General features: G+C 46.5%; 1 protein-coding gene across 2 annotated transcripts in view; it reads left to right on the forward strand.

Annotated features, from left to right (window-relative positions):
* LOC115094260 (rho GTPase-activating protein 6-like) overlaps positions 1–25,479 on the forward strand; it is a 340,951-nt gene that overhangs the window by 146,687 nt on the left and 168,785 nt on the right. For both annotated transcript variants that reach the window (XM_029607121.1, XM_029607122.1), the window contains exon 4: positions 24,808–25,064. In XM_029607121.1, the coding sequence (XP_029462981.1) occupies positions 24,808–25,064 (257 nt within the window). The remainder of the gene's footprint in view (positions 1–24,807; positions 25,065–25,479) is intronic.

The raw sequence follows: 25,479 nt of genomic DNA on the forward strand, positions 1-25,479 counted from the left end.
TGATAGGTCCGGGTGGCCCTAGCACTGCGGTGCATGACGCGCCGTCAGGCTTGCTGACACCTTTCAAACTTTTATGAAGATTTAATTAAGTTTCACATTGGGTTACCGGAGTCTAAAAGAATTGGAATATTAGATCCCATTCTTTGTTTGTGTTGTTTGATTATGTCCCATCTTCTATATGGGTAAAAGTACCCACATATGTAATTTTAATTGCACATCTTTGAAGGTATTCCCAGGGCAGGATTGTGTCAGGGGAGGCACTTTTGTGGTTATTTTTTCCTTAAAAAGTACCCATTCAAACAGTAGTCACAAATTTGTGTGGTTATTTTTTGTAGGGCAATAATCACCGCAAAGCTACCTATATACATTTTCTTTATTTCAGCAAGCCCTGTGCATAAAACCTACCTGTAGGGATTGCCTAGACTACAGATAGTTTGATTAGTTACCCATTTGTGATTTGTTGAGTGTTTCAGATTCTCTTTATTTTGTAGTAACCTTAAACTTCAGTCAGATCACTTATATTCATGTTCAGAGATACCTGTACTGTCATTCAGTACTTATTCCATTTACAGAGGGTTCAGTCACAACTGTAGGACTAGCTGTGATGCATTGAATGCAAATGAAACTCTGCCTGTTGGTTAATTTGTGCCATCGGCCTGTAAGATAACACAAAGGGTAAACAACATTATTTTGAGAAATACGTTTTTGGACTGCTCGTCTTCTGAGAAGTTATGTTTAAACACAATTCCACCCTGAAACTTTCCCTATCTATTGTATATGTAGGGTTTCCCCTTCAACATCACAGGATGTTAGCTTAATCCTTTCCTTGTCACCTCACATTCACTCTGCATATAGGTCAGGGAACATAAGAACATAAGAAATTGCCATGCTGGGTCAGACCAAGAGTCCATCAAGTCCAGCATCCTGTTTCCAACAGAGGCCAAACCAGGCCACAAGAACCTGGCAATTACCCAAACACTAAGAAGATCCCATGCTACTGATGCAATTAATAGCAGTGGCTATTCCCTAAGTCAACTTGATTAATAGCAGTTAATGGATTTCTCCTCCAAGAACTTATCCAAACCTTTTTTGAACCCAGCTACACTAACTGCACTAACCACATCCTCTGGCAACAAATTCCAGAGCTTTATTGTGCGTTGAGTGAAAAATAATTTTCTCCGATTAGTCTTTTTGGCCTTGTTATGTGTCTTCTGAAGGCAGGCAGCAGACTTGCTCCACTGGTTCTTCTGCACAAACACATAGTAATTCAGGATAATGTTGGCTGTAGATTGTTACCCCTATGGTGCCAAAATCTGAAGGATACGCCGAAAACAAGCTGAGGTCCCTCTGAGGACACTCACAACATAGTAACATATTAATGACAGTAGAAAAAGACCAAATGGTCCATCCAATCTGCTCCATGCAGGCTTCCCCCATGTTTCTTTTAAGGGTAATAACTTCTACTCCATGCTATTTACCCCCAAACCTTATGTTACAGGTAGTAATATTTACAATCAAAACTGAGCAACTTTCAAACCCATAACAAAATTATCATTAGCAACATTTTTACGAGGTGAGCACCTTTTATAATAATTCAGACAATGCAGCTGCTTGAACGTGCTTTGCTTTTGTACTTGGCCATAGAAAAAGTCCTTTGCTTTATCCCAAATGTCTACATATCAGTACCCCATATTGAGAAAGTTGGGGCCTAGCGTTGGCTGTCATCGGAATCCAATTCCCCTTTTTTCTCTTACCGACGAAGCAATGAGCAATGTTGCAGTTGTGTCAAAAGCATCAAGGCTAATTGTTTAAGGGTAGTAATCCCCATGCCTTCTATTCCATGCAGGTTACATTGTAGGGTACCCTCATGCACCCGTTTCTTCATTTCCATCCTCTAGCTTTTAGGGATCCACAGTGTTTATCCCATACCCCTTTGAATTCTTTGACTGTTTTCATCTTCACCACCTCCTCCAGAAGGGCATTCCAGGCATTCATCACTCTCTCCATGAAGAAATGTTTCTTGATGTTGGTTCGGAGTCGTCCCCCCTGGAGTTTCATTTCATGACCCCTAGTTTACAGTTTGCTTTCCAACGGAAAAAGTTTGAAGTTTGTGCATCATTAACAGAAGGTATCTGAAGGTCTGTATCATATCCTCCCTGCACCTCCTCTTTTCCAGGGTATACATATTCAGATCCTTCAGCCTCTTCTCATAAGTCTTCCGATACAGACCCCGCACCATTTTAGACACCTTTATCTGGACCACCTCTATCCTTTCTCTATCCTTTTTGAGATATCGGATCCAGAACTGAAAACAGTATTCCAGGTGAGGCCTCACCAAGGGATCTGTACAAGGGCATCATCACCTCCTTTTTCTTACTGGTTATTATTTTCTCTCTGCAGCCCAGAATTCTTCTGGCTTTAGCCATCCCCTTAATACATTCTTCACCACCTTCAGATCGCCAGACGCTATCACCCCAAGGTCCCTCTCTCAGTCCGTGTGCATTAGTCTTTCACCCCATCACATACAGCTCTCTTGGATTGCCGCACCCCGGATGCATGACTCTGCAGTCAAAACTTTGACTACTCTTCAAGCTTTCTTAAATCACTTTTCATTCTCTCTGCTCCTTCAGGTGTGACCACTCTGCTGCAGATAAGAGTATCCTCTGCAAATAGACAAACTTTACTTTCTATCCCTCCCACAGTGTCACTCAATAAGATATTGAACAGAACTGGTCCCAAAATGAATCCTTGTGGCACTCCATTTAATACTTTTCTCTCTTCAGAGTAGGTCTCCTGTCTCCTGTCAGTAAACCAGTTTCTAAACCACTCCAGGCACCTTGATGCTCACTCCCAAGCTTCTCATTTTATTCATGAGCCTCCTGTGAGGGACTCTGCACAGTTCCTCATGCCTCCTTGTTCTGTCAACCGTTTCAGTTTTTGCTTAAGTGCTGCCCTCTGCGGATGTGCTGTGATCTTGCTGGCCGTTAGCTTCCTTTTCAGTCAGTTCCAACACGGGATGTCTGTGGGCAGGCAATCCTCTGGCTACGTTTCATGCTGAATCCAACATGGGTTCTTTTTCGCACTGAGAGAGTCAGGTATTTAGGACTCCTTCATTCTGAAGTATTCGGTTCCTCTTTTTTTTTTTTTTTTGCCTCAGTTGATTCGCTTTGAAAGTTTACGGCGCTCCTCACAGTGTGTTAGCCTCCTCAGTTTTACTTCCTTCTTGGAGAGCAGCAGTAGTTATTTTGTGCTGGAACCACAAACCCAGAACCAGTTTTAGTGGCGTCAGTGCCTCATGCAGGCCAAAGGGAAGGAGGCAGCATCAGCTGGGCCACAGTGAGGGGAAGGCGTCATCAGCGGCTCATGCAGGTCAAAAAAGATGGCGATGTCTTCATCATCCCCCCCCCCCCGGCCCTCGAGGAGGAGGGGGAGAAGTGCCTGGAAAAATAGTAAGAAAGAAGCTCCTGGGGACGAATGGACGTTGAGAGAGAGATTGCTGGGGACAAGTGGGAGCGCGGTTTGAGACAACCACTGTAGATAACTCAGAAAGGTAGGTGGAGAGTAGGGAGAAGGATGGTACAGATGTCGCCCCCTGCAGTTTGTTACCACACCCTGACCTGTTTGTAATTTTTTTTTTTTTTAAGAAAATCTCCTCTGAAGAACAGGGATTGTCAAAGACAACTGCATGGTATGCTATTCATGATCCTTCTACCCATTTCTCCTCAGGGTGGTTGCAGCTGTGCCTCATCCATTCCAGGTCTTCAAGGATCTCAGACACATGCAATGCCCTGTCCTAGAAAGGCAAGAACAAGTGGGACCCTCAAATGTTTTATATAGATTATAAAAAGTGCGAAGACATGGAGGCGTTAGAGAGAGTAGAACAAAGCAGAAAAATAAATATATCACAAGGGGGCAGGTGAGAGAGGTGGCAGCCGTGGACTTAGTTTTTGGGTTCTTGCCAGGTTCTTATGGCCTGGATTGGCCACTGTTGGAAACAGGATGCTGGGCTTGATGGACCCTTGGTCTGACCCAGTATGGCATGTTCTTATGTTAAAGCCTTGCTCTGGGGAGGCGTGCCAGTGGTCCATGCCACTGCTGTAGCTATAGCAGTGACAGAAAGCACTTTTGAGCTCTTGCATGACACCGGTTTGCGGCTTCGTCGTCAGAAGGGTTCCTCTCCTGTGGCAGTGGAGGGGGGAACCTTTCTCCTGGGACTGCCAAGGGTACCAACTGCCCCAGCCACAAGCTTGCATAAGACGCAGTGCCACAAAGCAGGGCTGAGATGCACTGGTGCAGTTGTTTTGTGCGGTTTTAGTAATAGAGCAGCAGGGCTTGCTGCAGCCAGGACGAAGGCATTTTTGCAGAACTATATGTGTAGGCCGTCAGGACTGGAAGTGCTCTAGATCAGTACTGAAGCGCACTGAAAGAGTTGCGTGCGTGCACGTTTGTGTGAGTCTCAGGACTGGGAATAGCAAGGGGTTCGGCAGAGCGGGATTAAAGTTCATTAGAAAAGCTGGGTCCGCGACTCTCAGCACTAGAATAGCAGTAGGTGCTGCAGGTCGGGTTTGAGTCCCATTACCAGAGCTGTATTTCTTTTAGGGCCGTGCAGTGGGAACAGAGAGGGGCACTAGTAGGTTTCATATGCATCTGACGGCGGGGACTCTGTCCTGGAAAGCGCATGCCTCAATTACATTGAGTAAGGAGGTGCCACCCACCTCTTGTCATTTTTTGCTACAGCAGATTATCACGGCTATCCTTCTGAAGAGTAGTTTCGGACTGGTGATGCCTTTTCATTCCCCAGCTGATCATTTCATTTACTTCTTTTAAGAGTGGGTGTTTTTTTTTTTTCTCTTTCCTGTGCCTGTCTCATGCTGAATGTTAGGAATGTTCTTTAGAATGAATCTTTATGGAAACATTGTGCTAAGCTGCCAGCAGCATCGCTCTGTAAATAAAGCGAAGACTCCTATCGCCACTGTTTCATGTTGGCTCACAGTGTCAGACAGGTTTACTTTGGAGCTGTGCTTATGTTTGGTTCTACTGGCCGGAATCCTCGTGGTGCTGGGACTTGCTTTTTATTTTGTGAGGATATTGTTCAGATCTCAGATTCCAGCTGGGCTGTTTTTTGTGTCTTTTCCAGTACTGATTTTCTCTGCGTTACCTTTGGCTGAAGAGAATAAGCTTGCGGGGCCGGTGGCTACAGAGAAGGGCAGTGAATTTGGAGCAGGCTGTGCACTGCAGCCTCCTCCTAACCAAGCATATCTTATCGATCTCCTTGTTACTTTGTTGTGTTAAAAATCATCAGGAGACTTCATGCCTAGAAGGAAGCGTGGGCAACAGCACGGAGGAGAGCTTGCCCCCTCCGCTCTCTGATTTTACTGTTCCCCTCCTTTATTCCTCAAGTTGGAGCTGATTTCCTGCCAAACCTGCCAGAGGAGCACCCTTCCTGGCCTCTTTGTTCAGGTCTGGCCACCTCATAATAGCAGAGGAGGCTTAAGAGGAGGGAAGAGAGATAAGGAGAAAGGGTAAGCTAAGAAGAGGGAAAGATTTGGGAAATGGACAGAGGGTAAGAGAAATAGTAAGGTAGGCAAGGAAGAACAGGTATGATTATCAATGAAAGAAAAGTGATTAATTAAGACATATAAAGAAATAATAAGAGGCAGGGAGGGACATGAGGGTAAAATTAGGAAGGAGAGAAAATCCAGGAAGAGCAAAAGTGCTCTCGTGCTGCTCTGCTCAGTAGCTTTATTATACAAGATGATGAACAGGCCGATGTAATACCAAACGCTGGCTCAACCCACTATTGGACACGTGTTTTGGACACGCGTCCATAACCCCTGATGTGAAATGGGGTCAGCGCGTCCGAAACGCGTGTCCAATCACGCGCGTAGGAAATAGCGCTCATCACATGCAAATGCATGTTGATGAGGCTGTTATCTATTCCCCCCATGCAAAAAAAAAAAAGGTGCGCCTGAGGCACACATTTTTACTCACCAAAATTAGGCAGGTGGTAATTTCGGAGGAGCACAAAAAGTGTACAGAAAGGCAGAAAATACTGCTTTTCTGTACTTCCTCCAACTTAATATCGTGGCGATATTAAATCGGAGGAACTACAAAATTATAATGTCCCGGCGGACAGGTTAGGAAAAGGGAGGCTCTAAAAATGAGCGTCCGTTTTCCTAACCGGCTGAGAGCCAGCTCTCCGGGGTTCCTGCTGCCAAGGAGGCGCTAGGGGCATGTAATTTCCCCTAGCGCCTCCTTTTTACCCGCCAGCCCATTTGCATTTTGCATCGGGCGCCCCGGAGAGGTAGATTGGCGCATGTTAAGGGGGCGCCAGTATGGCATCAGCCTGAAAGTGAGTTAGAAATAGGGTGGTCTGCTGTCTTGATTTATACTATAGGACAGTCCTAAAATTGTCATATATCCTGCTTGAGCGAGAACAGGATGAACAATTGTCCTGTTTTTCAATCTGGACAGAAATGGAAAAAGAAATGAAACTGAATTTCATACATCACATAGATGGGCAAATCTAGGATTTTAAAAAGGAGGGTGCAGGTGGTAGGATGCATCATAAACTTTCTATCCCTCCCCTCTCCTATCTCCTCCTCTATGACTCCCCTCTCTTGCTCTTTTCAAGTTCCTCCTCTTTTTTTTCCCCTCGGATTTTTTTCCCTTTGCCCATGGATTCCTTTCTCTATCTTTCAGCCCTTCCCTTAGGTTGTTCTTCATCCCTCCCCTCCCCGTATCAATCTCTCCCTTCTCAGAGCCTCACGCCTGGGTTCTTCTCCATCTTGCTGACCTCTGCATCAGGTTACGTTTGGTTTCTTGGGACAGAGTACTCTGGACAAAATAGTGACAGGCCAGCAGGGTGGAGATATGGGGAGCTGATCCCCACCGTCCCCTCAGCTGCTCTTCTCCCATAGTGCATGCTTTCTCATCACCTTGGTCGTTGATGAGAAGAAAGGACTTGGTTTTTTTTTCAATTGAAATAAACTAATTTTGTAATCAAAGTATACGAGGAAGAGGAGGAGTAGCCCCAGAGATTGGGCGTGAAGACTTAATGTGTCGCCCACACTGCAGATCCGTCTTTACTTCCACTGATCTGACTGCTAGGGAGGCGGTGAGGTAGAGGAAGGTTTGATTCATCTGTTGCTAAGGGGATGTCCTGTACTTCGGGGATGGGTCAGTAGCCTCACTAGGAGGAAAACAGAGTGTATTGGTAAAGTGAGTTCATTCCGGAGAGGAGGGTGACTAGTAGGAGTCAGCCTTAAGGCTGGTTGGATTCACTGTTTTCATAGATGATATTGCAGAAAGTTTAGAAAGGAAGGCATACTTTTAACAAATGATACTAAGATTTGCAAATGATTTGATAATCCAGGGGGGGAGTGAGAATGTGATTGAGGAGTGGTGAAGTGTGGCAGCCAAAATTCACTGCAGAAAAAAATGTGGTCATTCATTTGACATGTAGAGCACGAGGGAGCAGTACTTGAGGGGAAGGGACAGAAAGGAGAGGGGGAGATTCTGATGTCAGCCAAACGGGAGCTGGATACGGGACAACCAAATCGAAGAATATTCTTTTTCACTCAGCCGCATAGTTAAGCTCTGGAACTCATTGCCAAAGGATGTGGTTACAGCAGTTAGTGTAACTGGGTTTAAAAAAGGTTTGCATACGTTTCTAAAGGTTAAATCCATAAACTGCTATTTCGGTAATTATTAATAAGCAGTAGTAGCTTGTGATTTATCTAATGTTTGGGTACTTGCCAGGTACATGTGACTTGGATTGGCCTCTGTTGGAAACAGGATACTGGACTTGATGGACCCTTGGTCTGACCCAGCATGGCAATTTCTTATGTGATCCCTAGAGTAATGAACGCTGTGGTAAGGCAGTGGGGAAAGCCAGTGCAATGCTGGAGAACACAGAAAGAGTTAACCAATTCAACACAAGTAAGAAAAGAATTGCAGAGCAATTTATATGAGTGCTTTTATCCTAAACCCTCACAGTTCTGATTGTAAAACAGAAGTTGGTTTAAGTCTACCAACCCAGGGCAGGGCTTTGGGGGGGAGGCGAGGAGCAGCTGAATCTTTCAATGACCCCCACACTGCTGCAGCAGCTTTGCTGCCTGATTTCTACCAACACTTCCTATTCCTTGGGAGCACAAGTAGGACAGGAGCTGCACTGGCCCATGAGAAGAGATATCTACACTAGGCTGGATATCTCGAGGGAAGCCTCTTGCCCCAACCATGCAGACTGCAGTACTCACAGTGGCCACAAAGTATCAGCACTGCCTATTATAATAGGATGCTCCTACCTTGTGGCCACTGCTGGTACTGCAGCCTCATGTTTCTCAGAAGGAAAAAAAAATCTTTATTTACGATTTTTCTTTTGCTTTCTTTCATGGTTTCACTTTTTCTTTTTCTTTTTTTTTATCTTATGTCTGTTGTTTTAAATGGCGAGAGCATATATAGCTCTTGATCACACGGGGAGCTTAAATTGGTCTTGATTCATAAGTGTAATGAGGAAAAGTTATTTCAGTGTCTAGCTTTTATATAGATTATACATATCCTGAAAAGTTGGGTTGCTGAGGTTGAATCACTGGGGAGATAATTTTTACAAAAACATATCAGATCCAAAATTATAATAAGAAAAGTTTTTTTTTCCGCTTTTGAGCTATATTCTTAAGTTTTATGGGACAACATTATTTGGGTTTTTAGTTGTTATATAGAAAAGAATGGGTACTGATGACAAAGGAAGTGATAGAGACCTGATATGGATAATAGAGGACAGGTATAGATGATGGAGAATACGACAGAATGCAATATTATGACAAAGGAAGCAGTGAAATATAGGCAGGGCCAGTAGAAGCACTAGATGAACTGGCCTGGGCCTAGGGTGCCAACTATTAAGGGGCGTGAGCCATGTGGGGCTGCAAGTGGCGGCAAAGAAGAGAAGGATTCAGAGGGCTGCGAGCAGCTCCCAATTGAGAGCGAGGTAGGATTCGGGCCCGAGACTGGGGGTTGGAGGCGCGACCGGGGGGGGTGGGGGGTGGCAGCAGCACAACCAGGGGGGTGGTAGTGCAACTGGGGGGGGGGGCAGGCACATGAAGTTGAGTACAAATGACAGAAGAGCAAGAGAGAGCAGTTGCAGATGGAAAAGGCAGGTACTGATAATGGAAACCTGGTAGAGATGATAGAGTATGTGATGGAGAACTGATGCAGATGGACCTATGATACAATGGAGAGCTGATAGAGATGATACAGGTTGGAATGGAGAACTGATATGGATGACTGAAAATGGGTATGGATGATGGAGAATATGATGGATAGCTGATACAGATGAATGGTCATGGGTATAGGTATGTCACTTTCAGGAAAAAAAAGCTAAAGCATGGCTTTTTAGCAAAGCATTCCCAATAAATACTTCCTGTCCAGCAACCTACTTACCACAGAAGTATTGCTATTTCTGCAGCAACAACAAAATAATCTAACTATGGTGCTCAACCAATATTGCTTGTTAATCTAATACTATTGTAACTTACTTTAAATTTATTGCAATCTGCTTTGAGGTCATTCATGGTAAAAAGCGGAATATCAAATGTCAATCAATCAATCAGTCAATAATGATGGCAAATGTGATGGAGAGCTGTTATGGAGGACACATGGCAGTAGAGATGATGGAAGTTGAGATGGCTAGCTGGTACAAATGACAGAAGGCAAGTATTTATTTATTAAGATTTATGAACTGCCTTTCTGAAAGCAAACTTTTACTCAAAGTGGTGTACAATGGTTATTAAGCATAAACAGGATACAAATAAGTTGAATTTACATTGATTGATTACAGATTACAACTGAGCTGGAGCCTGGACATTGATATAACTGGATTTTTATGAGATGGATATTGATAGAGTCAGTTTATATGGGAGAATGATGGAGAGCAGATGTAACATTCTGCCGTTCACGGGTCAGCTCCGTGACTGGCTTCACTCACCTCAGCATGCTGCAAAGACTTCCCATGGCAGGGACGCCGCCATCCGACTCCTATTGTTGTGCTGCGCCCTCCCCTAGGCACACGTGTGCATAGTTGTCCCACATTTCAAGGTTCTACAGCAGGAACAATGGGAACGGCCCTCATTGATGACATCAGCGTGGCTGGATATTTAAATCCCAGCCAAGTTCTCAGTTGGTGCCTCTGTAACAGGTCCTCCTGCCATGCATTGCCTACAGTGTGCATTCCTCTTGCCTCATCCTTGCCTGTTCTGGACCTGCTCTCCATCTCCAGTTCCAGTTCTAGTTCTCGCCTTGCCTTGCTGTGCTCTTTGTTCTTTGCCTTGTCCTGTCCTTGCGCCCTGTCTTGTCTAGTCCTACTCCTGCTCCTTGCCTTACCTTATTTCAGTCTCTATCTTTCCTGTCCTTGCCCTGGTTGTCCTAGTCCATGTCTTGCCTGCTCTCATCCTTCTCTTCCCTGTCCTTTTCTCTGTGACCCCTGCCTGGATTCTAACTTTGCTTGATCTCCGCCTGGATACTGATGCCGCCTGATCTCTGCCTGCCCCGACCACTGCCTGGACCATGTCTTTATTGTCTGCTGCCTGCCCTGACCTTGGCCTGTTTCCTGACTTTGCCTGACTGCTCTCTACGGGACCATCTCCTAAGTCTTACTGACCCTAGAACCCAAGGGCTCAACCTGTGGGGAAAGGGGATGGTACAGGTGAAGCTCAGACCTCATCCCAGCTTGAGCTGCCTGCTGTCAGCGTGGGCCTATTGCGTCAATCATACCACAGCCTAAGGGCTCACAATCCATGACATGAGATATGAATTAATGGGTGGTTATTCGCACTGGAAGGGCTGCGATTGAGAGCTGGTGCAGATGACAGAGGGTTGAGATGATAAAAGCTGTGATGAAGTGTTGGTATGGATAACAGAAGGCAGGAATGGATAGTGACAGATGTAATGGAGGGCCAGTATGGATGACAAAGGGTAGCTATGAATAACAGGATGCAGCGGTGGTCTTTAATTACTGATGTCTGATGCTTTACAAAGTCTCTTTATAGTTTTCCGATGTCTTTATTATGAGGCTGGTGACCTCTTCAGATTGTTCCTTACAATGATTTGACCTTAAGTCTCAGGCTCCTGTGCAGTAACTTATTTCTAGCCAGCAGTTACTCTGATAAATTGAGACAAGGCAGAAATCCAAGAGCAAGAGCTGATAAAAATTAGAACTTGGGGCCTGCTCCATTGCATGATTTATGGTGACTGAATGCAGAGAGTGGATAATTAGACAAAAGTATTTGACTAGTTCACTGTCTCTGATACAGATCTGTCTTCAGCAGCAGTGGGAAGGTAGCTGACTGATGCTTATATAAATTTCTACATGCCCTCCAACGCAGTCTGCTGTGCGTCTTGGTGTCATGTCATGTAGCCAAGTGCGTTAGTCTTCAGCCCTAAAAGTAGAAAAACAAGAGGGAATACAAAGACAGACACTTATGGAGCCAATAAATCTATTTTACGAGAGGGGAAAAAAAAAGTAGAGCTTTCGCTGTTGATGATTTCTCAGATCTTTGTAAGTATGGAATGTTTGTCTGCGTCTCTGTGTAAACCACGTAATTTTACTGTTGTAAAGCAGCTTCCCATCCTGCACCTTACCGACAAAGCAGCAAGCTCACAGTGTACAGGGAGAAAGAGCATGCGTCATGCACAGCAACAGGATTATAAATAAAACATTTCTGCATTAAAGATAAACACACTGTAAAATGAGGCTTGTGAGTCTAGTTTAATTGTGAGCAGTTAATGAGTACTAATTCAGGGGAAAGAAAAAGAATTGCTTAATACAATCTCTACCAGTCTTGGTTTTTTTTTCTGGGGGGGAGGGGCGAGCCCTTTCCTAATTCCAAACACATTTTTGAATGTTCCTATCAGATAGTAATTTGTTTTATGTATTTTAGGGTTGGTGTTGCTGCAGCAGTATTTTGAATCTGCATGTTCCTAGTTTTTATTCACCTCTCCAGCAAGACTACATGTGTGAACCTGGTCCTCTTGCTGTCTGTTATGGTTATTGATGTTTGGGTGGATCCTTGGACACTGTGGCAGCTGACCACGCCCACGGGGGGCAGTCCCGTGAGGGACCACGGTGTCAAGCTAGACTCTGGACACACAAACACAGATTGAATCTTTATTTAAACAGTTTTGAAAACCACCAGAGGTAGCAGTAGTGAATAGCAGATGTTGAGCCCGGCTGGGCGAGTATCCCACAGGACACTGGAACAGCGAATCCTCTGCTTGGCTGTGCTGTAGTGGAAAGAGACTGAAAGTTATGAGTACACAGTGAGAAACATACAGAATCCCAGGTAGAACAGGAGAAGCTCCGAGATAGGGAGAGCAGGCCCTCAAGGAGCGAGTACCTGATCCCTTAGAGCAGGGAGACTCAGTGGTATTGTAATCACACAACGATTCCACTAGATGAGAGGTCTGGCACTGGAATAGAGGGCAGGCCCTCAAGGAGCGAGTACCTGGTTCCAGGGAAGCAGTACTGTGGAATAGATGATAGTTGTACTCATAGATGGAAACTGTTAGTGAAGTCTTCCAAGTAGAAAGGGTTGTAGATGCAGGCAGCGACTCAGGGAACATGGGCCCTCAAGGAGCGAGTACCTGTTTCCTGATAGCACCTGAAAGAAGCAGAAGAGGCCCCCGAGGAGCGGGTACCCCAATAGCAGTAAGAGTTCCAGATAACGCTGGAGTGGCAAAGTAGCTTTGGTACGGAGAGCAAATCCCATCCATAGTAATCCGGGAGGTTGCTAACTCGATTAGCTAGCAAAAGTGGTAGGCTTAAATATCTGGGCAGCATAACGTCATCTCAGGGGGACACCCCTGAGGTTTGCGCCAACGAGGAAATAAAGATGAGGGTGGCGTGCACGCGCGTGCCCTATGGTACCTTGGAGGAGCATGGCAGGAAGCAGCACCAAAGCCGGTCCGGGGATGCCAGAGAGGTCGGCAGACAGACGCCATGGCAGTCAGTAGTCCGAGGTGAGTGGGAGGAGCCACAAGAAGAGTAAGGTAGGTGGGGCGAAGCCGTCATAGACCGACGGTCGCAACAGTACCCCCCTTCAAAGGGCGGACTCCAACTCTTGTACCAGGTCTTGGTTTCCGAGGATGTATCTGGTAAAACTGATGAAGTATCTCTTTATCAAGGATATTAGCCATCGGCTCCCAAGAATTTTCTTTGGGGCTGTAACCTTCCCAAGACAGAAGGTATTCCCAAGTCTTGCCACGTCTTCCTACATCTAGAATGGCATCGACCTTGTATTCTAGGTCTTCTGCATTGATAGAAGATAGTTCAGGAGACTTGGATGAGAACTCATTGAGAATGAGTGGTTTCAGAAGTGAAACGTGGAATGCGTTATGGATTTCCAATCCGGGCGGTAGCTTCAGACTGTATGCAATGTTGCCAAGACGTCGGAGGATTGGAAACAGTCCAACATAGCGAGGAGCAAATCGAGTGGAGGGTAACTTTAGTTTCAGATGCTTAGTGAATAGCCAGACTTTGTCACCAGGTTGAAACACAGGCGCTTTAGAATGGTGAGCGTCGTAGGACTTCTTAGCTCGATCACCCGCTTTTATTAGCATTTCTTTAGTCTGAGTCCATAATTGATGGATATCATCAGCAGTGGATTGAGCTGCTGGGGACGACACTGAGAGCTTCAGTGGAAGTGGCGGTGAAGGTAAACGTCCATATACCACTTCAAAAGGTGTTGATCCAGTGGATGATGCTGGATGTGAATTAATGGCGAATTCAGCCCATGGTAACAGCTCGGCCCAGTTATTCTGACGGCAACTAACATAGGCCCGAATGAACTATTTCAGGGTCCTATTCATCCTTTCAGTTTGGCCATTTGATTGTGGATGATAGGCAGATGTATAATCCAGAGAGATGTCAAATAGCTTGCACAAACCCTTCCAGAATCTTGCCATGAATTGAGATCCTCTATCCGAGACTATGTGCTTCAGTAGGCCATGAAGGCGAAAGATGTGTGCGATGAAGAGCATCGCAAGCTCCAAGGCTGAGGGTAAGCCAGGCAGCACCACGAAATGAGTCATCTTGCTGAAACGGTCAACTGTGATCCATATGGTATTCATTCCTCCAGAAAGAAGTAGATCAACTACAAAGTCAGTAGCGATGTGAGTCCATGGCTGTTCCGGAGCTGGCAGCGTTTGTAGCAATCCCCATGGCTGACCAGAAGTAGGTTTATGTTTGGTACAGTTGGAGCATGACACTACATAGGAGTATGTGTCTTCCTTGATAGTAGGCCACCAATAGTACTTCTGTAATTTCAGCAGGGTACGGCGTTGACCAGGATGGCCAGCAAACTTGGAATCATGAGCCCAGTTTAAAAGTTTCTTTCTGAAACAATTACCGGCAGGCACAGAATGGGTAGGCGCCAAGATGTCTTTCTTTGGGTCGATGATGTGCTGAGGTTCTTCAGGTACACAATAAACCCACACACACCAACCTGTGTATTCCAGTACACCCCAATGTAAACAAACCAACAACCGATGTACTGGTCTCTTGTTAATGTAGCACTCTGTCATCCAATATACTTATGTAAGACCCTCTATTCACGAGCAGGAAATTATGTTGCAACTCGTTTATCATAGGGGTCTATATTACTTTAATTATCATACCTCCGTCTATTTTGTTTAAATTTTTTGTAGTTTTTTAAAAAAAGTTGTCACGAAAATTATAAGGAAAATCCTAAATAGGCAAGTCACATAAGTCAATATTGAAACGGATACTTATCCACGCTGAAAAGGTCCCAAAAACCCGACATGGTCATGTTTCGGACGGCAGTCCTGCTTCAGGGGAAAAGCGGAAACCAATTCAACAAATCCATCTTCTTAAGGCGATTTTGTCCGTGCAAATCTTTGTCTCAGAAACGGGCTGAAATTCAACCCGCTGAAATCGCACCAATCCTGTATAATTGCCCGCTATTTTTTTTTGTTTATATATCCCGGCATCCTGCAGTTGCCTCTTTGAGGGTCTGTCAGGAGTTTGGAAAGAGGAGGTAGGTAGGTGTTGTTGGTGGCCAGTTGGAAGTTCTTTGTGGTGATTACTGAGTGAGTTGTCTTGTTTTTTGTTTTCTCTTCTGTTTCCCTTTTCCTTGGTCTCTTGTTTTTTGGTGTGTGTGAAATATTTTTGTAGTTTGTCCTATTTGTCTGTATGTCTTTTTCTTTGGAGTGGAGGAGTTCTGGTGAGGAGGAGTGAAGAGGTGTGAGAAGGAGTTGTTATGGTAGTGGATCCTTGGACTTTAGGAAAGGCTGTAACTGCATGCCTGCTCTATGAGCACTCTGATGTCTGCATTTGTTCTGCCACAACTGATGCAGTGCTGGCATCAGGGTCTTTACAGGCCCTTTTGACAAAATGCATCCCATGTACAGGTGCATACTGTCTGAAGGACACGGATGTCTGCTATGGAATGATCCAGTTGAATGTGCACTCTGAGAAAGATATTTTTTACTAACAACCTGTAGCTTTAGAATGTACATTCACATTTCTGAGTTACCTTTGGCTTGATCAGAATTCTAGAGCTGGTGGCCTCCATGTTCCTGGCCCTGCTGGAGTCCCAGCAGATCAATGCCACTGTGTTGCCCACATGTAAGGCCTAAGACTGTGTCCAAGGAGCAGGGCCAGCCAGCCAAATGCTGCAAGCTAGGGCAAGCTCTGTACACTGTGTTGGCAAGCCTACAAAAACTCTATGTAGAGATATGGCTGTTTTACACTCACAATCATTCAGAAAACCTTAGGGCAGCCACATGTATTTGTTGTTCTCTTTACTTGGAGTACACTTTTTCTAGTACCATCAATTATTAGGGATGTGAGTCGGGCTTCAGACTGGCTGGCTGGCTGGCACCATATTTAAAATGGTACGGGCTCCTACCATGTGACAGGGGGCCGGCCAATGGCACGGATACCCTGTCACATGGTAAGGGCAAAGGGCCATCGGCGCCATTTTGATTAGTGGCAGCCGACGGCCCGGGAGCGGGAGATCGCTCCCGGGACCCCCACTGGACCACCAGGTACCTGTAGAATGTTTTTGGGGGGGGGGCGGGAGGGGGGGGGAAGCTAAGAGATTAGATTTAAAGGGTCGGGTGGGGTTTTTTGTTTATCGGCTCGGGCGCAGCTGATAAACAAAACCGCGATCGGGCCGGACAAAAAAAAAACACGATGTGAATCGGAACCGGAATCCAAACTGATTCCGGTTCCGATTCACATCTCTATCAATTATAACATTTTCAAGATGAAGGCTAACTAGGCCTAAGTGGTTTCTTTACACACAGACCCAGACAGAGGAAGCCTGAATGAAATAAAGGTTCTCAAGAGGACAGCTGCCGCAAACACTCTACTCAGCTCTCTTACATGGAAGGGAAAGGGGTAGTTGAGTGCTAACAGGCAAAGTGGCATTGTATGCGGCTTTGACAAATCTGGCTGCCACTCAGCATGGTGTCCTGGACTTCTGCAGGAGGTCATGGGGGATCCTGGGGTACGTCTTGAAGTATCTCTATTGGTAGGCCATAGTGTAAGGCGAGATTATGAAATACACAGCAGAGCAGCACTACATCCGCTACTCTGGGTGGTGCATACATTAAAGATCCCCCTGTGGAGTCACGTGATGTGGTGAGCTCAGCAGCAGCTAAAAGACTGAGCTCCGATAGTCACCCCGGATCAATCCCTCACCATCCGGCTCTATCATAATCTGGCTGCCTCGACGAAACGTATATAGCCTCTTCGATTTCTAGCGCTCCTGCAGGTATCTCTAATCTGCTTCCTATGGTGACAAGAACTGCGCGTAAGGAGAAAGACAAACCGAAACCTCCTGATACCAAAATGGCCGCCGCAAGCAACGAGGATGAAGCTTTACCTACTGAATCCCTGGAAGACAAAATTTCTCAGGCCGTAGTGGCCGCTCTAGATGTGCGGTTGCACCAGCTGTCCGAGCAGATTGCTGAGGTACGGGCTTCTTTGACCGACTTTGATTCACGGATAGAGCGAGCTGAGGGGCGGATCGGTCTTGTGGAGGACGATGTGGGCGCTCTAGAGAGGAAGGTAGCAGAATTGGAAAAATCGGCGCAGCTTGCAACGGATAAGATTGACGACTTAGAAAATCGTTCCAGACGTAATAACCTGCGATTTGTGGGCCTTCCGGAGACCCTGGTGGAGGCAGAACTTCCCCACCTTCTAGAAGCATGGCTGATAACCAATGTCACCTTGCGGGAACTCCAGCAGCGAGTCTTTCATAGGACTATTATTTCTCCGTCGAGAGCGAAGCTCATGGGACTCATATCCTCTGATACCTGTTTGAAATGCCTTCAGCCACAGGCCTCATTGATCCATTGCTTATGGACCTGCAGCTCTATACAGGCGTTCTGGGAAGAAGTGAGAAGCGCCTTATCTGCTATGTTGGGCACTGATCTCACATGGTCGTCATTTTTCTGCTTACTGAATAATGAAGTGGGTGATACCAGCGTCTCAGTGGATAATATCCTCTTTGTGTCCAAGGCCTGTCTTATTGCCAAAAAATGTATTCTACTTAAATGGATAGAACCTACTCCACCGTCGCGGCAACAATGGTCCACTCTTATGATGGAACTGTATCAGATGGAGTATGGATCCTTGTATACCAGATACCCTCCCGGTAAGAAGAGACACTTTCGAGACATTTGGCAGGCCTACTATGCGGTCCTTCCAGTGAATATTCAACATATCTCGCCTCTTGAGCTGTGAACTGCGGGACGCGTGTGAAGTATGCGGCTGTTTGGGGTAGGAATCTGCTAGGACTCCTTTTATTGGAGTCTCCTAACGTGTTGTACTTGCACCTGCACATGCTCATTTGTCTATGGATGCACAGTTATTCTTTTGTATTTGTTTGTCATTCTGGGATTCTCTGTACCGGGTGGGAGGGGGAGTGGGGTGGGGAAGGGTTATAGGGGCTCCGGTGTTATGGGTGTATAACGAAAAGCATTTGTTGAGGGACCTCTGCTTTACGGATATTTGTTTGTTCTGTTGTTTATTCTCTCAATAAAATTACTTTATAAAAAAAAAAAAAAAAAAAAGATCCCCCTGTTTTGTCCAAACAGTAACATCTACTTTTCAGAACTCTGAAGGTGCATTCTGTGACACAGCGAGTTGTACATAAGGCCTCGTCGTACCTCACCTCCGCCGGCTTGTTGGGAATTGCAATGGGGTTGAGAAGCCAGGCCTGGCAACCGTATCCCGAATCTCCTGCGCAAAACCACAGAATGGCTGCATCATTCACCCCACGGTGACTTGGAGATATCAGTGGCAAGACACAGCATGTAATAAGACAGTCTAGGGTTACCTTAATGTTAGCATTGCCCTTCAAATACTATTTCCCTACACGAAGTGCATGGCAGTTTTGGTGGTGACACTCTATGAACAGTTTATGACTTGCTTATTCTGTGTCACCTCTTCCAGAATGGCTAACTGCACGTGGTGTTCCTAACAACTGTGAGCCTGTCACGAATAAAGAAACAGTTTCTAGCCCTTATCAAACCCTGGAGCTGTACATCACAGCTTCCACACATGTCTTAGCCGATAGCCTTCAACCTCGTGGTATGGCAGTATAAGTCCCTGGCTGCTCACTGTATGTCCTCCCCAGATTCTCATTGGTCTGAGTTGACACACTGAAGATGATAGTCCAAATCGTGGGCATGCCACAGCTTTGGATTTAAGTATGTGATGGTCAAGACAAACTGTGGCTGACATCCTGGCTGACCGATGACTAACCGGCCACACACAATCTGGAAGTCACAACAGTGTGGATATTAAAATAATGTGAGTAACCAAACACATTTCTACTGCTGGAAATGTGAGACTTGGAAAGGACAAATTTATTGAGTGAAGCCTTAGAAAGTGTGCAGTGGCTGCCCACTCACAAAGCTTTGTGGCAAGCGCATCGTGTGGGAACACAAAAGTAGCAGGCCTCTCCAGCATGGGGAGAGAAAGCCAGGCCCTAGCGCTTTAACACGTGCACCTAGCAGTACCAGGCATTTGTCTTTTAAACAATGCTTTAATCTCCCTCACCCCCCCCCCTCCCTCCTTGTCCTAGTTGGGTAATGGAAACACAGAGCCAGAGAGTAAATAGAGAAAGAAGCATGTGTCTTACCTATGAGCCAACTGTCACTGTAGAGGCTGTCCTCAAATTCTTCAAAGAGGCCCGATTGCCTAAGAATAAAAGAATTGTGCACAGCTCCAGGGTGCCTGGCCACAATGTCGAGGATGTGCAGTCGTGTGTCACAGACCACTTGCACGATTTATTTATTTATTTATTTATTTATTTATTTAGCGCTTTTCTATACCGGCATTCAAGATAAGTATCACATCATGCTGGTTTACGTTTAACAGGGGGTGTAAAATATAAATAAATACGTCAAAAAACTGTAACAAGTGAAAAGAGAAAATTCTGAAGTTACATTAAAACAAGGGAGTTCAAAACTGGGAGGAGGAAAGTCTAAAGGAATTTAACAGAGAGAGCAATTCTTTACAATGTTCTAGGAATGTCTGATTGTGGTTGTCGTTGAATTGAGGTTCAGTTGGGGTCTGGAAAGGCTTGTTTGAACAACCACGTCTTAAGCCTTTTTCTGAATGTTGGAAGGCACGGTTCTTGACGAAGGTCTGGTGGAATGATGATGAGTGGAATGATGAGGGAGTGGAATGATGATGAGTGGAATGATGAGGGAGTGGAATGATGATGAGTGGAATGATGATGAGTGGAATGATGAGGGAGTGGAAGAGCTTTCTCCCTGTTACGTGATAGGATGATGATTATGTGAGTGCAGTCAATAGCTCCCACTACATTAGGAAAGGGTGCAATGGCATAAAAGCCTCTATGATATCCATCAAGTCCTGCCTGTCCCAAGGGAATGCTTTTTAGCACTCAATGCGGTCGGACACTGCTTCCATGACCTGACCCAGACATGCTCTGGGTCTTTCCCCCGCGCCCTGTCTGTCAGTAGCCTCGGGATCCACTCTTCCAAGCACGGAACAGGTTATTTACCCTTTACAGTAGTATTAGGACTGGGGAGATGCCATGAAAACAAATCAGAGGAAGTATGTTCACTCACTCCCCTCTCTTACATAAAAAAGAGAGCCTGGCTGTCTAGGGCAGGGGTCGGGAACCCATGGCTCGCGAGCCAGATATGGCTCTTTTGAGGGCTGCATCTGGCTCGCAGACACGTGTCGCCATACTTCGCGGTTCCCCGCTGACCCAGCTGCTCCCCGGTCCTCCGCCGCCCGGGCTTAAAATGCTGTCAGCCCGGGCGGAACGCGGCAGGACAGCTGGAGTCAGCGGCACCGGCGTGCTCTCTTCTCCTCCCCCCCCCCCCCCCCGCGGCCCGGAAGAGGAAGTGGAGAGCATCGGGTGCCTGCGCGGGAAGAAGAGACCACACTAGCGTGGTCTCTTCTTCCGCGCAGGCACCCGATGCTCACCACTTCCTCTTCCGGGCCGCGGGGGGGGGGGAGGAGAAGAGAGCACGCCGACTGGAGTCATCCGGGTGCCTGCGCGGGAGTCATCGGGTGTCAGCCGGGTGCCAGCGCTGGAGTCATCGCGCAGGCACCCGATGCTCTCCACTTCCTCTTCCGGGCCGCGGGAAGAAGAGAGCACGCCGGTGCTCTCTTCTTCCCGCGGCCCGGAAGAGGAAGTGGAGAGCATCGGGTGCCTGCGCGGGAAGAAGAGAGCACGCCGGTGACTGCAGCGCGGCTCGGAGGAAAATGAAAATCTTCAACCGCGGCCGATGGGACTCCGCCTTCGCCTCCGCGAGGGCTGAAAATGAAGGAGGTTAGCGTTGGGAGGTGGCTGCTGCTGCCGCGAGTTCCCGGGGGGGGGGGGGGGGGGGGGGGGGGGGAGGGGGGAGAGAGAGAGTGAATGAGCGAGCAAGCATGTGTGTTTGAGATCCTGTGTGTGTGAGTGAGATTGCATGTATGTGAATGATTGAGAGCCTGTACCGTATTTCCACGCATATAACCCGCGGGTAATGTGCGTTTTTACCTACCCCGCATGCCCCCCGCGGGGTATAAACGTGGGCGGGTTATCCAGAAAAAATTTTACAACCAATAAAGTTTCCCGACTCTGAATAGGCTGCAGCTGAGAGGAGTCCGTCCTATCCCTGCGCCCGGCCGCTTCCTGATTGGTCGCGTGTTAAATCTAGGCCGCAGGCGGGTGGGCGCTTGTTCCAGGCGGCGGCGGGGGCGGGTGGACGCGCGTTAGTTCGAGACGGCCGGCGGGTGGTCGCGTGTTAAATCTAGGCCGGGTCGCACAGGCGCGCATTCATTCACTGCCGGTGGGGGCAGCCCCCACCGGCAGTGAATGAATGCGCGCCGAAAGCAGCTTGTTCCAGGCGGCGGTGGCGGGTGGACGCGCGTTAGTTCGAGGCGGGTGGTCGCGTGTTAAATCTAGGCCGGGTCGCTCAAGGCAATCTAGGCCGGGTCGCTCAAGGCAGTCACATGCCGTGACGTCACGGCATGTGACTGCCTTGAGCATCGAATCGCAGGGGTCGCATTCATTCACTGCCGGTGGGGGCTGGGGCAGCCCCCACCGGCAGTGAATGAATTCATTCATCCAGGCGGAGGAGCCGGCTGCTTTCAGCTGCCGCTGCCGGCTGCTTTCGGCGCTCAAGGCAGTAGCGGCGAAAGCAGCCGGCTCCTCCGCCTGGATGAATGAATGCGACCCCTGCGATTCGATGCTCAAGGCAGTCACATGCCGTGACGTCACGGCATGTGACTGCCTTGAGCGACCCGGCCTAGATTGCCTTGAGCGACCCGGCCTAGATTTAACACGCGACCACCCGCCTCGAACTAACGCGCGTCCACCCGCCACCGCCGCCTGGAACAAGCTGCTTTCGGCGCGCATTCATTCACTGCCGGTGGGGGCTGCCCCCACCGGCAGTGAATGAATGCGCGCCTGTGCGACCCGGCCTAGATTTAACACGCGACCACCCGCCGGCCGTCTCGAACTAACGCGCGTCCACCCGCCCCCGCCTGGAACAAGCGCCCACCCGCCCGCGGCCTAGATTTAACACGCGACCACCCGGCTCCCGCCGCCCGCCTGGACCCACGCGGCCCTCCGACAGGTATTTAAAAATTTATTTTTTTTTTGAATTGCGGGTTATATGAGGAGGCGGGGTATATTAAAACTTTTTTTCATAAATCTTGAAAACCTGCGGGTTATGTGTGTGGGCGGGTTATATACGTGGGCGGGTTATTGTCGTGGAAATACGGTATATGTGAAAGAGAGTATGTCTGTGATTGAGATCCTGCCTGTGAGAGAGAGAGCATGAATGTAAGTTTACCATTGGGAACCTGTATGTGTAAGTTTGTGATTGAAAACCTGTTTGTTTGAAAGAGTATGTGTGTATGATTGAGATCCTTTGTGTGTGAGAGAGATCATGTGTATGTATGATTAAGAGCCTGTGTGTATAAGTAAGAGAGAGATCATGTGTGTCTGTGTGTGATTGAGAGCTGGTTTAGGTGATGGAGCATGTGAGTATGTGATTGAGAGCCTGTGTTTAAATGAGAGAGAGAGACCATGTGTGTCTGTGTGATTGAGAGCTGATTTAGGTGAGGGAGCATGTGAGTATGTGATTGAGAGCCTGTGTGTAAATGAGAGAAAGAGGACATGTTTGTAAGCATGTGAATGAGAGTCTGTGTGTGAGAGAAAAAGACAGCATGTATTTATGTGATTGAAAGCCTGTGTGTGTGTAAGCGTGAAAAGATAGACAGCATGTGTGTAAATGTGTAATTAAGAGCCTATATAAGTGAGAGAGAAAAAACATGTGTATATGTGAGTACTGAGAGCATGTGTGTATAGGTGTGTCATTGAGAGCCAGTGTGAGAGAGAGCGCTGGTATGTGACTGAGAGAGGAGAAAGTTCCAAGCAAACCACCCCACCTCCTGCTAATTCAGAACAATCTCAGGACACCTGGATATCAAATGTTCCCAGGTATGCAGAGCAAAAAAATTTTTGTATCCTTATTATTTTTCATTACTGGATCTTTGTGTCTGCTATTTTGAAATATTTTGTTGGTATCTGGAAATGTTTTATATGAGTTTTTAATTATTGGATATTCCACTCATCAGCTGTTTCGAAATATGTTCTTTTTGTTAGTACAGTTTTACTGCTGATGATTTTATATTTCTTGATTTGTTTTATAAGGATGTGTGATGTTTCTTTTTTCCTTTGTTACACTGCATACAGAGACTCTGGCTTGTTGCAGTTTCCAATTCAGTTTTTGTCTGCATGCTTCTTGTTATGCGTTTTGGTCTCTTTATTCTATGTTAGGTGAGGGACAGCACGTGATTCAGGTGAGGTTTTCTGCTGGCGTGTAGTTTCTGTGTAGGACTCTATAGCAGCCTGACTTAGTCCGTTTTCCTAATAGGAGATGTATTGGTGTCTTAAGGCCTGGTGTAATATTTTCAGAGACTTATTGTACTTTAAAAGTGTGATCTTACATAAAATGCACACATTTACTTGTATTTAGTTTTAAACATATTGTATGGCTCTCATGGAATTACATTTTAAAATATGTGGCGTTTATGGCTCTCTCAGCCAAAAAGGTTCCTGACCCCTGGTCTAGGGGGTCATTGGAGCCCCACCCAGCAGAACACTCCGAATCTCAAAGAAGCATTATTGATGGGATTATGGAGGCCAGGAGCACTCCTTAGCTTCAAGCCCAGTCGTGATAGGGGCAATGGCCTGTTGGCACCATTTTGAAAGTTGGCATCAACCAGGCCTGGAGCTAGGGTGTGCTCTGGACTTCCACTACCCACTATGGAGAGCTTCAGGGGGTGGGGGTCCATGGACCTTCCTGGACTACCAGAGTCTCTTTTTTATGTAAGGCAGGTAGGGGGACCTAGACCCCAGAGATTATGGTTTCTGTTGGGGGGGGGGGGGGGGGCAGGGGATTGAATTCCAGAGGGGGTTCTTTGATTGGGGCAGAGGTTTTTGTTCAAAGGGGAGGGGTTAGGAAAGGGAAACAGAGTGTCACTAAGTGATTTAAAACATGTTTTTCTTTTTTCTTTTTGATTTGGCACTGCCTTGATAGGTGGTGGAGGGGTGGGTGAGGGTCTTACAATACCCCCTGGGGTTTTGTTTTGTTTTTTACACTTTTGGAGAGTGGTTTTGGGCCATGTGGCCCTTTAAAGCAATGCCAGCCCCATAAGAAGCTGGCCTTGATTGCATGTTTATGTGGCCTCTGCCATGTTCATTTTTTATTGCAGAGTTTTTCCATGGTTAAAAAATTAGGTGGTGATATTCCTTCAATATTTTGTCAGGGAGGGGAAAAATATCATGGAACAATTGCCCTGGCAATATTCCGCCCTTCCTACAATAAAATATTGTGGCTTGACAATTGAACCCCATAAACAGAAGGAGTAGGGGCACAGAGCAGCAGCTACAACCCTGAAAAATCTTGCTGGGCACACTGGATGGGCCCTTTGTGTCTTCCTGCTGTCATTTACCTTGTTACTTACTATAAACACCCCTATGCAGAGCTGTACCAGTTTAATCTCACACAAAAAGGGGGATGGAATTTGCAAGACGTGGAGTAAGCTGGTTGTCTAACAATATTTGATTATCTGTCCTCAAAGATTGTCCTGGTCATTGATGTTTTATTGGTTTTGCCTTCAGCTCCAGAATCCTCCACCAAGTCATTATAATTGTGGCAGAGTATTCTCCCTTGTCTGCAGGTTATTCATGTGCTCAGCCCACAGTAAATCAAGCCTCAGACTGCCTTTTTCTGTTTATGTTCCAGAATGTCCTCCCAAGGCATTTGGCATTCCCTTGTCTCAAGTAATTGCCAATGACCGAGCACACAAACAGAAGCAGGAGGCAGTCAAGGAGAGTCGCCGGGACTGCCTGGAAGTGGAGGCAACAGTGATTGAATTCCGAGAACAAAAACAGAAGAAATCCCTGTCCGACCGGCACTCATTGCTGGGGTCATCCTTGGAGATCTCCGATGCGCCACTGTCCCCAAGGTTCTTAGATAATGCATCTCGTGTACAGAGAAGGGTGAGACACGCATGTTAGATAATGCATCTCAGGGCAGAGAAAGTGGAGTGAAATCTGTTAAGTGATGAATTAATAGCATGCACAGTGATAATGAATAATTAGAATATTAGCTTATAGTGAATTTTGTTTTTTAAGTGTTTGCTTTTCAGTGATCTTTTATCTAAAGCTATGTAGAATCAAGATCTTGGAAAACGTTTTCTCTCTGTTACCACTAATCCACAAATTTAGTTTAGCTTTTCTATAATTTTCTGAAACTTATCTAAGGGATATTTTAAGTTTCTTATTTCAGAGCAGTTTCAGCTATTACATCTTTTACTGTACAACTAATTAGCTCTCCCTGAAAGGTAAGAAACCCTAAATGTAGCTTAAAATCTAATATAGCTGAAATGGTTATGTGATAGGAATCTAACTATAG

The sequence above is a fragment of the Rhinatrema bivittatum genome, chromosome 6, assembly GCF_901001135.1.
Source record: "Rhinatrema bivittatum chromosome 6, aRhiBiv1.1, whole genome shotgun sequence".
Lineage (NCBI taxonomy): Eukaryota > Metazoa > Chordata > Amphibia > Gymnophiona > Rhinatrematidae > Rhinatrema > Rhinatrema bivittatum.